At 48.1% G+C, this 13,949-nt stretch overlaps 2 protein-coding genes across 3 annotated transcripts; one reads left to right on the forward strand and one right to left on the reverse strand.

The window, feature by feature from the left end:
* Positions 1-1,896: 1,896 nt before the first annotated feature.
* Positions 1,897-6,860, reverse strand: SAT2 (spermidine/spermine N1-acetyltransferase family member 2). Its single transcript, XM_020869123.2, has 6 exons — positions 6,705-6,860; positions 6,482-6,533; positions 6,262-6,345; positions 6,061-6,162; positions 5,886-5,926; positions 1,897-5,751 (listed from the first exon to the last, which is right to left on the reverse strand). The coding sequence occupies exons 1-6, from the start codon at positions 6,768-6,770 to the stop codon at positions 5,584-5,586; spliced, it is 513 nt and encodes a 170-aa protein (XP_020724782.1). The 5' UTR covers positions 6,771-6,860; the 3' UTR covers positions 1,897-5,583.
* SHBG (sex hormone binding globulin) lies at positions 6,839-11,738 on the forward strand. Of its 2 annotated transcripts, none has more exons than XM_070479015.1 (10): positions 6,839-6,970; positions 7,656-7,812; positions 7,984-8,188; positions 8,350-8,441; positions 9,250-9,439; positions 9,928-10,089; positions 10,327-10,486; positions 10,603-10,739; positions 11,117-11,324; positions 11,571-11,738. In XM_070479015.1, exons 2-10 carry the CDS (start codon positions 7,745-7,747, stop codon positions 11,717-11,719), a joined length of 1,371 nt encoding a protein of 456 aa, XP_070335116.1. In that variant the 5' UTR covers positions 6,839-6,970; positions 7,656-7,744; the 3' UTR covers positions 11,720-11,738. The 2 variants fall into 2 exon arrangements, with proteins under 2 accessions (XP_070335116.1, XP_020724779.1); XM_020869120.2 differs by lacking the exon at positions 6,839-6,970 and adding an exon at positions 7,110-7,311.
* Positions 11,739-13,949: the final 2,211 nt, after the last annotated feature.

Below are 13,949 nucleotides of genomic sequence, written 5' to 3' on the forward strand. Positions count from 1 at the left end.
AACTACAAGAGAAAATTAGATGTCTAGAGAAAAGTGACTTAGAAATGAATTGGGTCCATGATAGAACTCTCAACTACAACAGTATTTAAAGAACTGGCAGGGAATTCCCTGGTGGTCCAGTGGTTAGGACTCTGCATTTCCACCACAGGGGGCACCAGTTACTTATTTTTTGGGCTGCACCACACAGCATGTGGGATCTTAGTTCCCAGACCAAGGATCAAACTTCTGTGCCCTGCATTTCTGCATTGTAAGTTCAGTATCTTAACCACTGGACAACCAGAGAAGTCCTAAGGGGGCACCAGTTAAATGCCTGGTCCGGGAATTAAGATGCTATGTGCCACACAGTGCCGCAAAAAATTACAAAATAAAAAAGCAAATGAAGGGCTGGCAAAAGAAGAGGTGCGTTCAAGAGTGCCTGAGACAGAACATCAGTAACTAAGGTGGCAGAAATGCTAAACTGATTAGACTGTCAGCAGTGATTCTGATGGGGCTTCCCAGGTGGCGCTAGTGGTAGAGCCTGCCTGCTAACACAGGAGACTTTAGAGACACAGGTTTGATCCCTGGGTTGAAAAGATCCCCTGGAGGAGGAAATGGTAACCCACTCCAGTATTCTTGCCAGGAGAATCCCCATGGACAGAGGAGCCTGGTTGGCTAAGGTTCCCAGGTCGCAAAGAGTCGGACATGGCTGAGTGACTTAGCACGCAGCGCAGTGATTCTGATAAGGAGTAGAGAGGGAGAATCAGAGAAATTAAGTGGGACAGATTATCAGGAGGGCTAGCTGTCAGACTAAAAAGTTTGGTTTTGGATCCTGAAGCCACAGGAGTGGCAGAATTTTGTTTTGGAAATGGCACCATCATAACTTCCAAGCATCTGGCAGCATCAGTCCTCTCAGATTTGACTTGTACTCTTTTTCATCTGCTCCTGTCATTGTTCAGAATGGCCAAGGATGAGAGTTGGAAAACAGGGGACAGCATTTCAGATGGGGGAATGGCATGGCAGAAGGCCCAGAGGGGAGAGTACAGTGCATCTGAGGGACTGGAAGGAGTCTAATATGGACAGAACTGACTTGAAGAGGACACAAGGCTGGAATAATGTTTCAGATGATGGAGGTTTGGGCCAGAGCCTGGAGGGACTGGCAAGAGGTTTGGACTTTGTGCTGAGAGCAGTGGGAACTGTGACTGGATTTTCAGCAGACTTGCCTTTAGGTGATATTATTTTAGCTGGACTATACAAGATGTGCAAGACATGTTAACAGAATACCACAGCCTGCCTTAGGATTTTTTTTTTTTTTTTTTTTGCTATACCATGTAGTATGTGGGATCTTAGTTCCTAGCCAGGGATTGAACCCGCTGCCCCTGCAGTGGAAGCATGGAGTCTTAACCACTGGACCACCAGGGAAGTGCTGCCTTAGGACTTCTAAATACATAAAGAGTTTGGGAGGAAGATAGAAAGATGGATAGATTGATAGATAGCTAGAGAGATACTAAAAATGGGGATTAAATGAAAGTTTACAGATTGAATGTTGAGACTTGTCCCAGACTCCCTCTTCACCCAGCTCTGTGTACAACCAGATTTATACCCTCCAGGCAGGAGTTTGGAAGCATCTTTTCTGGGAAATCTGATCAGACAAGGAAAAAGACCTAAGGGTTCTGACATTAGGGGTTCCTCAAGGCAACGGCCTCATGAATCACCCTGTAGTAAAAGTTCGAAGTCCACATGTCTCTCTACCTCCTATACAGACACAATCACAGTTGCCGATCAGTACCTCAGTGTACAGATCTTAAATACGAGCAGACAGCTGAGGATTACCAGACATTTGAGGAAAGTCTTTAAACGAAAGACAAAGGCTAAACAAATAGAGAAAGAAAAAAAAAAGCATAGAGGAAATAAAGGCTATGCAAGGAAGAAAACACTATTTTATTTTATTTTGAAAACACTATTTTAAAAACCTATGAATATTCTCAGACAAGAAAAGAACATTTACCCATGAAACAAAAACAGAACATTCTTAAAATGCAGGGAACAAAAGAAAGCTCTTAGAAATTAAAAACATAAAAGCAAAAAAATAAAAATTCAATAGGCATGTAATATATGGCATGATAAATATAATTAACATTACTGTGTGTTACATATGGAGCTTCCCTGGTGGCTCAGTGGTAAAGAATCTACCTGCCAATGCAGGAGACTTGAGTTTGATTCCTTGGTTGGGAAGATTCCCTGGAGAAGGAAGTGGTAAGCTACTCCAGTGTTCTTGCTTGGAGAATGCCATGGACAGAGGAGCCTAGTGAGCTACAGTCCATAGGGTCGCAGGGAATCGGACACAACTGAAGTGACTTAGCCCAGCACAACACTTCAACTCTCTAGATGCCATAGATCCTATTTCTTACAATTTACACATTTATGTCACCTGCTTGTCCTTGTTCAGTGTCTAAGTCATGACCATTTAACAAATGGTTATTCAACAAAAGGAATAATAAGTCACCATTGAAAGTGATGATGTGTTTAATAGCATGGGAAGATGTTTCTGGTTTGTTAAATGAAAAATGTTTGCAAAAGAGTATGATCCAGTAAAACCACACACACTTAACTAATTATATGTATGTTTATATGTATACATATCCATTGAAAAAAGTCTAAGGAATTGATACCAAAGGGTTAAGAGTAGTGATATAAGTATGCTATGGATTCTATTTTTATCAGTTCAGTTCAGTTCAGTCACTCAGTCGCGTCCGACTCTTTGCAACCCCATGGACTGCAGCACGCCAGGCCTCGCTGTCCATTACAAACTCCCGGAGTTTACTCAAACTCATGTCCATTGAGTCGGTGATGCCATCCAACCATCTCATCCTCTATCATCCCCTTCTCCTCCTGACTTCAATCTTTCCCAGCCTCAGGGTCTTTTCCAACGAGTCAGCTCTTCATATCAGGTGGCCAAAGTATTGGAGTTTCAGCTTCAGCATCAGTTCTTCCAATGAATATTCAGGACTGATTTCCTTCAGGATGGACTGGTTGGATCTCCTTGCAGTCCAAGGGACTTTCAAGAGTCTTCTCCAACACCACAGTTCAAAAGCTTCAATTCTTAGGTGCTCAGCATTCTTTATGGTCCAACTCTCACATCCATACATGATTACTGGAAAAACCATAGCTTTGACTAGACGGACCTTTGTTGGCAAAGTAATATCTCTGCTTTTTCATGTGTTGGTCATAACTTTTCTTCCAAGGGGCAAGCGTCTTTTAATTTCAAGGCTGCAGTCACCATCTGCAATGATTTTGGAGCCCCAAAATATAAAGTCTCTCACTGTTTCCACTGCTTCCCCATCTATTTGCCATGAAGTGATGGGACCAGATGCCATGACCTTAGTTTTCTTTTTTTTTCATGATGTTAGTTTTCTGAATGTTGAGTTTTAAGCCAACTTTTTCACTCTCCTCTTTCACTTTCATCAAGAGGCTCTTTAGTTCTTCTTCACTTTCTGCCATAAGGGTGGTGTCATCTGCATCTCTGAGGTTATTGATTATTTCTCCTAGCAATCTCGATTCCAGCTTGTGCTTCATCCAGCCCAGCATTTCTCATGATGTATTCTGCATATAAGTTAAATAAGCAAGGTGACAATATGCAACCTTGACATACTCCTTTCCAGATTTGAAACCAGTCTGTTTTTCTACATCCATTTCTAACTGTTGCTTCTTGATCTACATACAGATTTCTCAAGAGGCAGGTCAGGTGGTCTGGTATTCCCATCTCTTTAAGAATTTTCCACAGTTTACTGTGATCCACACAGTCAAAGGCTTTGGCATAGTCTATAAATCAGAAATAGATGTTTTTCTGGAATTCTCTTGCTTTTTCGATGATCCAGTGGATGTTGGCAATTTGATCTCTGGTTCCTCTGCCTTTTCTAAAACCAGTTTGAACATCTGGAAGTTCACAGTTCATGTACTGTTGAAGCGTGGCTTGGAGAATTTTGAGCATTACTTTACTAGCGTGTGAGATGAGTGCAATTGTGCAGTAGTTTGAATATTCTTTGGCATTGCCTTTCTTTGGGACTGGAATGAAAACTGATCTTTTCCAGCCCTATGGCCACTGCCGAGTTTTCCAAATTTGCTGGAATATTGAGTGCAGCACTTTCACAGCAACATCTTTTAGGATTTGAAATGGCTCAACTGGAATTCCATCACCTCCACTAGCTTTGTTCATAGTGATGCTTCCCAAGGCCCCCTTGACTTTGCATTCCAGGATGTCTGGCTCTAGGTGAGTGATCACACCATCATAATTATACTTACTTACTTACAGAAAAGTAAGTATACAAAACTATACTTTTTTTGTATAGTTCTGGGTACTCTTGCCACCTCTTCTTAATATCTTCTGTTTCTGTTAGGTTCATACCATTTCTGTCTTTTATTGTGCCCATCTTTGCATGAAAAGTTCCCTTGGTATTTCTAATTTTCTTGAAGAGATCTCTAGCCTTTCCCATTCTATTGTTTTCCTCTATTGCTTTGCACTGATCACTGAGGAAGGCTTTCTTATCTCTCCTTACTATTCTTTGGAACTCTGCATTCAAATGGGTATATCTTTCCTTTTCTCCATTGCCTTTTGCTTCTCTATTTTTATAGGTCCCTTCAAACTTCTCTACAGCAAACCTGCATGACTTGTAATAAAATAGTATGAAAGTGGGAAATGAGTCTGTTTCCCTTCTTGTCTCCATGGGTTCTAAAGATTTATTTTAGTTTTACTAAACTAAAAATAAAGACTTTGTGACTTTTGAAAAAGAAAAAGCACTCCCTAGCCGGTGGATTTTTTTTAAAGTTGGGGCAAAGTAGTCTTTCCTAGTGTCCCTGAAATGCAGCCACCAGGTGGCAGCGTGCTCCATCTATTGAGTTGGTGGGCCTGGCTCAGTCTTAAATTCCATAAGGCAGGCCAGATGTGGCAGGCATTTGTCCAAATCCCAAACTTGACCAACAAGCCTGATGTGCAAGCTGATCCCGTCTCTTCTTTTTCTATATACCACAGGCCAGAGTCAGTACTCCAGTCTATTGAGGGTAAAAGTCGTCTTGTTGTTTAGTCACTGAGTTGTGTCTGACTCTTTTGTGAACCCATGGACTGTAGACTGCTAGGCTCCTCTATCCATGAGATTTCCCAGGCAAGAAAGCTGGAGTGGGTGGCCACTTCCTCCTCCAGGGGATCTTCCCCACCCAGGGATTGAACATGCTCTCCTGCATTGGCAGGCGAGTTCTTTACCACTGAGCTATCAGGGAAGACCAGAAGTCATCTAAGGCCCACTTTTACCCCCAGGAGCAACATCCACTGACCAGAATGCTGAGGGAGGGGAGGTGAAGCTTATGGAATCCTCAATTCTTCTACCCAACACCACATCAACATACAGGAGGAATTCTCATTTATTTTTCATGCTTAATAAGGAGGTGGGAAGGCCTGCCTCTTCCTCACTTCTGCTCTTTCTATCTGGGAATATTCGCCTCTGACCCTCCTTCCCTTCCTTCAGGGAGGCTGTGGTCAGTGGAGACAGTCTCTAAGGAGTGTTCAATTGGTGGGGATGGAGAAGTTGAATCAGTGATCCCCCAGGGGTGGCATCACTTTCCTGCCAACTCCCTCATCGCCTCTCCTTCAAAGCGAAAGCAGTGCCAGCCCTCAGCTTCCGTCAGATCTTGGGCTCCAAGGGCCTTGTACAAGTCCATAGCCCTCTTGTTCCAGTCCAGGACTGCCAGGCGTAACTGGGAGCAGCCCTTATCCAAAGCCACCTGTGAGAGAAGACACTGCTCACTTTCCTGGGGTCAAAAAGGAAAAGACTTTTTCACCCTCCATTCAACCCAGGTGCCTCCCATACAGCTTGGCTTTGCCAGGGCCCAACTCCTAGTGCCATCCCTCTCCTCACCTCAGCCACTTTTTTGATTATTTTGGAACCAATCCCCTGACCTGATGTGGGGAGAAAAAAGAAGGATTGTGTGAGTTGAAGAGGAGCAACAAAGGTCATAAGCTAGGATTAAGAAACAAGGGATGGTGGTCCCTTCATGGGTTGCTTTTCTCCCATCCTGGCCTCTTCCCAGTACCTCGATATTCTGGCTTCACATAGATGTCTTCTAGATAAATATTTCGTCCCTTCCATGTACTGTAGCTGAAGTAATATAGCCCATAGCCCACCACACAGGGCCCTGCAAGAGAAAAAAAGAAGGATCAGGCCTCTGGGCACCTGGGGGAGAGAGCTTTGAGGCTGATTGGAGAGGGCACCTCTAAAGTCGGGGTATTCTTACCCTGTGGCTCCCCCGGTGCAGAAAGAATCTCTGCCACCAAACAGTGATAGAAAGGAGTCTCTCCAAAGCCATCTGCTCTCAGGGCTGCAGAGATCCGGTTTGGGATAAAGAGATAGAGAAAGAAGGATTGAGTGTGTGCCCAGCCTGCAGTTATTGCCTGGAGAGCCCATCCTTCATTTCCTCCCCAGCCTCTGTCAGGACTCAGGAGTTAGGTCCCTACCTTCTTCACTGATCTTCACCTGGTCTGAGAGTTTCTCGTACTCAGCGAGTTCCTACAGCGTGGGGGCAGAGGCTAGATGAAGGCAGGAAGGCCTCGCTGCTCCCTCAGCAAGACCTCAGGGCGCGCTCCTCCCTCTGCTCCCACTTCCTCCTCCTCCACGCCCCCCACCCCAGCCACTCCGACCCTCCTCTTGGGACCCTGGTTTTCAGCCGGCAGCCCTCACCCGAATCAGCCTCAGGATATTTCCACAATCTCCCTCCTTGGCTTCTCGGATCATCACGAAAGCCATCCTGTTCCCCAACGTCGGGGACCGAAGTCCAGGATCCCCACTTCCGTTCTGCAGGAAGGGGAGACGAGCAACTCGGACCCTTTAAGGGGCCTAAAATTCGGATCCCGGAAACCAGCGGGAATGGCGGGGAACGAGGCGGTAGGGGCTCCGGGGGGCTGGGAAGCTGAAGCCCTATTCCGGCTACTGCGGAGAGAGAGATAGTAAGTGGTCCTCACTGTCTGGGCGCCCCTAATTTCGGCCCCCGCCAGCGTTCACCTGCCAGCCAATCAGCTTGCAGAACGGGTATGTCCCCGCCCCTGCCCCCCCCCCCCGCCCGAATCTGCCCCACCGTGGCCGAGTCCCGTGACCGCGCCCGTGGGCAGGGGTCAAGGCTGTACTGCGGAGGCTTTCTCGTCCGAGTTATCTGGGTGTTCCAGCCTCCAGTGGAGAAACCCCACGGCTCCAAAGTTACCTCTTTCTTTAACTGAAGAGTGCAGTGATTATCTGCTCTTCCCTTCGCTCAAACTCACACATTCCAGCCCACCCAGACTCCAGACTCAGGGTGAGCCCCAAGACCTCCAGCTCTTTCCTACTGGCTCAAAGTGTGACTTCTTCTGGGGGCATTTATATTTTAAAATGGGTGAGGGAGAGAGGGATGAGTTTCTATTGGTAAATGATTAGGCGTTGTGGTAAACGGGTAAGATAACTGGGGGTGGGAGGCAGAGCTCCTAGTATCCACTGAATCACACTCGGAGACAGTCCCTCCCTAGGAAGCAAGCCTCAGAGGCCTGGGAAAACACCGAGGGAGGAGCTCAGAGCAGATACCAGGCTTTGAATCTGCATTATCTCCGTTCATCCTCCTTCACATTGACCCCAGTAGGTATTATTTTTCACATTTTGCAACAGGACACTAAAGCACACTGGTGGGGTGCCTCGCCCACAGCCACCCAGCTGGTGTTTGGGATTCCATGTCTCAGCTCTAGACCTTACGGAAGATGCTACCTGGGGAACCCGGCAGGAGTGTTTCTAGATCTCGTGTTTGTCATCAAGGCAGCCTCTGCAGGTAGGCTTGGAGGACCCAGGAAGGAGAGTGCAAGTGAGGTGTCCTCTCCCAGCTCATAAACTTGCCCAGCAGTGGGGGAGGGTAGTGGAGAAACTCTGTCCCTCACTCCATTTGTCCTCAGAGGGGCCAGAGGGTCAGTGGCCCTGTCTCCTGCCCCCCTTCTTCCCCCAGGGCAACCTTTAACCCTCCAACAACCATGTGGAAGGCTGCCTTCCCCCACGCATTTGCCCCAGAGTCGTTGGAGGCTAAAAGAGGACCGAAGCTGATTATGGTGAGCAGAGGTCCACTGGCCATTTGGCACGGGCTACTGCTGCTGTTGTTACTACCACTTCCCAGCCACGGAAGACCGGCCCTGAGACCTACTCTCCTCAGCCAGGTGCAGGAGTGGGACAGGGTGCTATGCCCTGCGTGTGTTTCAGTGAGCTACGTTGGGGCTTTGCCCTCTTCTTTGCTTTCCTCCTCTGGCCTGGTAGCAATGCCTTTCCCTCCATCTGTCTCTGGCATGTCCTTATTTCGGCTTACTTTTCTCTTCAACAGACAACTGAAGACTCTCCTGCTCTGCACCTCAGCAATGGCCCTGGACAAGAACCTGTTACCATTATGACCTTTAACCTCACCAGGATCACAAAGTATGAGATTGACCTAATTCTTTGACCTAGTCTCCTGACATCACCCTCTCTCCATCAGCTCCTCTTTTTGTTTTATTTAATTGAATTATAGTTGATTTACAGTGTTGCATTTTTGGGGTACAGCAAAGTGATTCAATTATATATATTTGTAAAACATGTTATATGTATATATTCTTTTTTGGGTTCTTTTGTATTTTGGCTTATTATAAGATATTGAATATAGTTTCCTGTGTTATACAGTATGACTTGTCGATTATCTATTTTATATATAACAGCTTGTATCTGTTAATCCCACACTCCCAATTTATCCCCCCACCTTTCACCCTTTGGTAGCGCGAATTTGTTTTCTATGACTGTGACTTGGTTTTGCAAATAAGTTTATTTGTATCAGTTTTTAAATTCCACATGTAAGTGATAGCCTTGTCTTTCTCTGTCTGATTTACTTCATTTAGCATGATAATCTCTAGGTCCGTCCAGGTTGCATTGTTTCATTCTTTTTATGGCTGAATAATATTCCATTGTGTGTGTGTGTGTGTGTGTGTGTGTGTGTGTGGATACCATGTTATATATGTGTGTGTGTATATATATATATGTGCATGTATATATATACCATGTCTTCTTTATCCACTCCTCTGTTGATGGACCTTTAGGTTGCTTCCAGGTCTTGGCTGTTGTAAGCAGTGCATCAGTCCCTCTCTTTTCCCTGTCTCTCTGTCCTTCTGTCTACCTGAACTCCTCCTTCCTTAACCTCAAGTCTGCCCTCAAAGTGCACGCCCCCTACACAGTCCTTCCTTTCATGTCCTTCCAGAATCTCCTCCTCTTTTGAGTTTCGGACTTGGGATCCAGAGGGAGTCATTTTTTATGGTGATACCAACCCAAAGAATGACTGGTTTATGCTGGGGCTTCGGGATGGCAGGCCTGAGATCCAGCTTCATAATCACTGGGCTCAGCTTACAGTGAGTGCTGGACCCCGGCTGGACGATGGGAGGTGGCACCAGGTAAGCCAGATTTGGTTATGAGGGAGGCATATCTTGAGCTGGTCTGAGGAAGGGAACGGAACCAAGTTATTAGGCATCCCTCTACCATTGTCACCACATTGAATCCACACAGAAGCCCTATGAAGTTGCTATTCTTGTCCACATTTTTTTCAGAAGGGAATTCTGAGGCTTAGTCAGTTTGTAAGTGACAGGTCCAGAGTGAGCTGGGGTTACCAGCTGCTCACCCTTCAAGTACATATTCTTTCTGGGCCAGACTAGAGTGCCTCTAGACTAGACTGCCTCTCTTAGGTTCCAGGTTTGGTTTGGTTTGGTTTTGGTTGATGGCTGTTCAGCAGTTAGTTGCGATTTGGGATTATTGTGATAGGAGGTGATCTTGAGTCCTTCCACTCTGCCATCTTCAGTATGGCATATTCTAGATCACCTCTGAATAAAGTGGTGGAGGCAGGCTTCAGGGACCTCTGATTCCTCTTCTCTTTTTCTTCTTGCAGATGGAAGTGAAGATCCATGGGGATTCCTTGCTACTCAGGGTGGATGGGGTGGAGGTGCTGCGTCTGAGACAGGTCTTTGGACAACTGGCCAACAATTCCCAGCTCATCATGAGGATTGCACTGGGAGGACTGTTGTTCCCTGCCTCTGACCTCCGGTTGCCGGTAACTGCATCCCAGGGTCAGGAACTGTGACCAAAGCTGATAAAGCATTGCTGGCTAGGTGGCCATAGGGATTTGCATCTACACATTTCAAGGAGAGGGGATGGGGTGAGAGATGCATGGGGGAGAGCAAATGCTTGGGTCTTAGAGGGGAATAAACAGGGTGGGGAGGCTGAGACTGGGTCTCAGATATCCTGATTCCAACATCCTCTGCATCTTCCCTCCCACCATGGGCTCCAGCTGGTCCCTGCCCTGGATGCCTGCCTGCGCCAGGATGACTGGCTGGACCAACAGGCCCAGACCTCGGTGTCTGTCCCCACTAGTGTCAGAAGCTGTGCTGTAGAGTCTCAACCTGGAATATTCTTCCCTCCAGGGACTGGTGCAGAATTTTGTCTCCAAGGTAAAGGCTGTTTTTCCCTCCATGACCAGCTCTGTGTCCATATCCCTCCACCACTAGCCCCTTCTCTCCATGAATTCCTAGCCTTAAGACCTCAGGAGGATCATTTATCCCCCCAGAAATTCCCCGGCCTCATGCAGAGCCCTGGGCCTTCTCCTTGGACCTGGCACTCCAGCTGGCAGCAGGTTCAGGCCGCCTCCTTGCTCTTGGGACGCCAGAAAACCCTTCTTGGCTCAGCATCCACCTCCAAGATCAAGTAAGGCGGGGGATGCTGCCTGTACTCAGTGGAGCCTAGGAGCAATGGGAGAAAAGGAAATTCCGAAATGTCAATAGTATGAAGGCTTTGGGAGGTGGAGGGGTGCAGAGACACATATTAAAGCTGCCCACAGCAAGCAAATGACTTTTACTTAGATTATATATTTTCTTGGGGGTGGGTATGGTCTTATAGAAGGCCAAGACAGGAGAGCTGAGGCAGGACTGGGGTGGTGGGAATGGCCAGAGATAGATAGACTGGATAGACATAGATAGTGTGGCTGAGAGGAAGAATCCAGGCAGCCAGGGATGGGGCTACCAGGAGTAGGTGCAGTTCGTTCTTCCCTCCCCCACTTATGTCCCTTCCCACACACTCTGCAGAAAGTGGTGTTGTCTTCTGGGTCGGGGCCAGGGCTGGATCTGCCCCTCGTCTTGGGGCACCCTCTTCAGCTGAAGCTGACTGTGTCCGGGGTTGTTGTGAGCCAGGGGGCAAAGAAGGAGATCCTTGCTCTGCCTCCCACGGGCGCTGGCTCCCTCGTTGATCTCTGGGTCCAGCCGCAGGGGCGTCTCTTCCTAGGGGCTTTGCCAGGTAAGAACAAGCGATGTTGAAGATTCTTAGCACATCATGGCAAACGGCTAAGGGCAGGGGGAGAATTGGGAAGGGGCACATTTTTAGGGGAAGGAAACCTCTGGGAGGGAAGAGAAGAGAGAGGATAAGGGGGTAGTGGGAGGAAGTGCTTTCAAATATTTAGGTTGGAGAACTGAAAAAGTGGGAGGAGCTTCTGGATCCAGGTCCCCCCACCCCCAATGTCCCCTCCATGCTCCCCCCCTCTAGGAGAGGCCGCTTCTGCCTCCTTTTGCTTGGATGGCCTTTGGGCACAAGGCCAGAGTCTGGACATGGACCGGGCGCAGAGCAGAAGCCTGAACATCTGGACTCACAGCTGTCCTCAGAACCCAGGCAATGGCAGTGACACCACCCATTAAATCCCCACCTAAGAACCTCCTTTGAATGTCATTCCTTCATTATCCAGCCAATGTTTCTGGTGTGTCTGCAATGTGCCAGGCACTGTGCTGAGCACTGAGTCATACCGAGGAGCCAAGCTACCCCTGCTTCCTGTCCTCTCTGTGCGGTGGTCCCTTGGGGGAGGCAGGCATCCATCAAGGACTAACAAGTGAGTGGATAATTGGAAACTCTGATAAGTATCATAAAGGAGCAGTCAGAGAACTGAGAAAGCTCAAGGGCCAGTGACCTTGACCTACACTGGGCATCAGGGAGGGCTTCCTGAGGAAGTGATGACTTCCTAGACTGAGACCCCAGTAACAGCAACACAGACACACACCCAAATACCAGTCACCTTCTGGGAGCCAGGAGCCCACCTCCCTCTCCAGCAGCCGCTGCCTTGGGACTTGAGCTTTGTTGCTCTGAGGCTGGTTCCCAGAAACCAGGAGGGAAGGGAAGACATGGGATTTTTCTTGTCCTTTAGTCAGGCCGCTGCTGTCCCAGACAGGAGCAGCAGGGGGCGTGAGCGGGTCACAGAGAGATGGTGGCCTTCTGGGACAAGGGGTGGAGGCAGCAGGGAGAAAGAAAAAGCCGGGGTTGGAAGGGGGGACGAGCAGAGGGAGAAAGACGCCTCTATCTCTCCTCGTCTCGGCCCACTAGCTTCGTTCCCAGAAGAATTTGTCTTTACTCCATTAAACAAGAACTGGCTTGTGCTAGCCCCACCTGGAAAGAACAGACAGATTCAGGAGTATCTCTGCCTTCAAAGAATGTATGGAGACCTAGCCCTCAGCCCCCAGACCCCTGGAGATTCCTCGTGCCCCGTCTCCTCCTTGGGGTACTCTCCTGCCTCACTGCCAGCTCCCTGGGAAACTCCATTCCCATCCCCCATCTCCAGATCCCATGGGGATCCCAGTGTCCCAGCTTCCTAGGTTACAGGATCTGCCTACCAGTAACCCAGGCAACAGGGTGAGTCACTCATTGGACCTGCTGTTCCTCTTCTACAAGGATTAGCCAGGACCTGAGTGACCCCAGTGTAAGAAAGCTTCCAGAGAGTCTCTGGGTTGGAAGACTCATCCTAGGTCCCTCCTTGAATCCTTACGGTCTCAAGTTTGCAAGGTCTACACTGTCTCCTTCCAGTCAGAGTGTTTTACAGGAATATACTCAGCATGGCCAGGGAGTCCAGATTCAACTCTGGTCCCTGGGCAATGCTCAGGGTCAGCCTGGGCCACTGGGATAAGTCCATTCAACTGATAATTATAGAGCACCTATTGTGTACCAGGCACTGCTCTAGACCCTGAGAATGTTTTGATGAAAAGGATAGACACGGGGACCTCCCTGGTGGTCCAGTTAAGACCCTGTGCTCCCAAAGCAGAGGGCATGGGTTCAATCCCTAGTCAGAGAACTAGAGCCCACATACCACAACTGAAGATCCTGTGCACTGCGAGGAAGATCCCGCATGCCTTGATGAAGATTGAAGATCCTGCATGCTGCAAATGAGACCCCCAAAAAAGAGGGGGGGGAATGGTCAGACAAGCCATAAACTGAACTGAAACAAATAAGCAAGGTCATTTCAGGTAGTGATTATCTCAATAAAGAAAGTAAAATCCTGTAGTCAATCAGAGGTGGTCGGGTAGAGGCAACATTAGCCAAGTGGTCAGGGAAGGTCTTTCTGAGGCAGTGTCACTTCAGCAGAGACCTGAATAATGAAACCAGTCCTGTGGGGTGCCTCATGTATGAGCAAGCCAGTGGGGGTGAGAGGCTAAAGGGCCTGAACATGCCTGGGTCCCCACCAAAAGGGTTGTGTGGAGTGGCAACTTCTTGGCCCCGGGTCCCTGAGGAATCTCCTGAGGGCTGGCTTTTCTCTCCTCCCTCCATCCCATCCTGTCCAGGGCACTCTGCCCCCAACCTCTCTTTCTTCAGTGTGCCCTAGATTCCAAGATTCCTGATTACCATCCAGAGCTGTCTACACTCTTTCATTAAGACTGATTCTGCTTTGACACAGACTCTGCCAGGCTCCCACCAAGGGCACCTACAGTGCCAGTCCAGTGTCCCCTGCCTCTCTCATACCCCTAAAAACCTTTCTGGAGCTTGGCTGCGTATGGTATAGCCTCCAGACCTATGCTATTCACTCACTTCTCCATGTGTGTTACCTCTCTCTCCCCTTCTCTCTTTCCATCTCTCTCTTTCTTTCAACTAACATTTATTGGCCCCTGA

This window comes from Odocoileus virginianus, chromosome 17, assembly GCF_023699985.2.
Source record: "Odocoileus virginianus isolate 20LAN1187 ecotype Illinois chromosome 17, Ovbor_1.2, whole genome shotgun sequence".
In the NCBI taxonomy this organism is placed as follows: domain Eukaryota; kingdom Metazoa; phylum Chordata; class Mammalia; order Artiodactyla; family Cervidae; genus Odocoileus; species Odocoileus virginianus.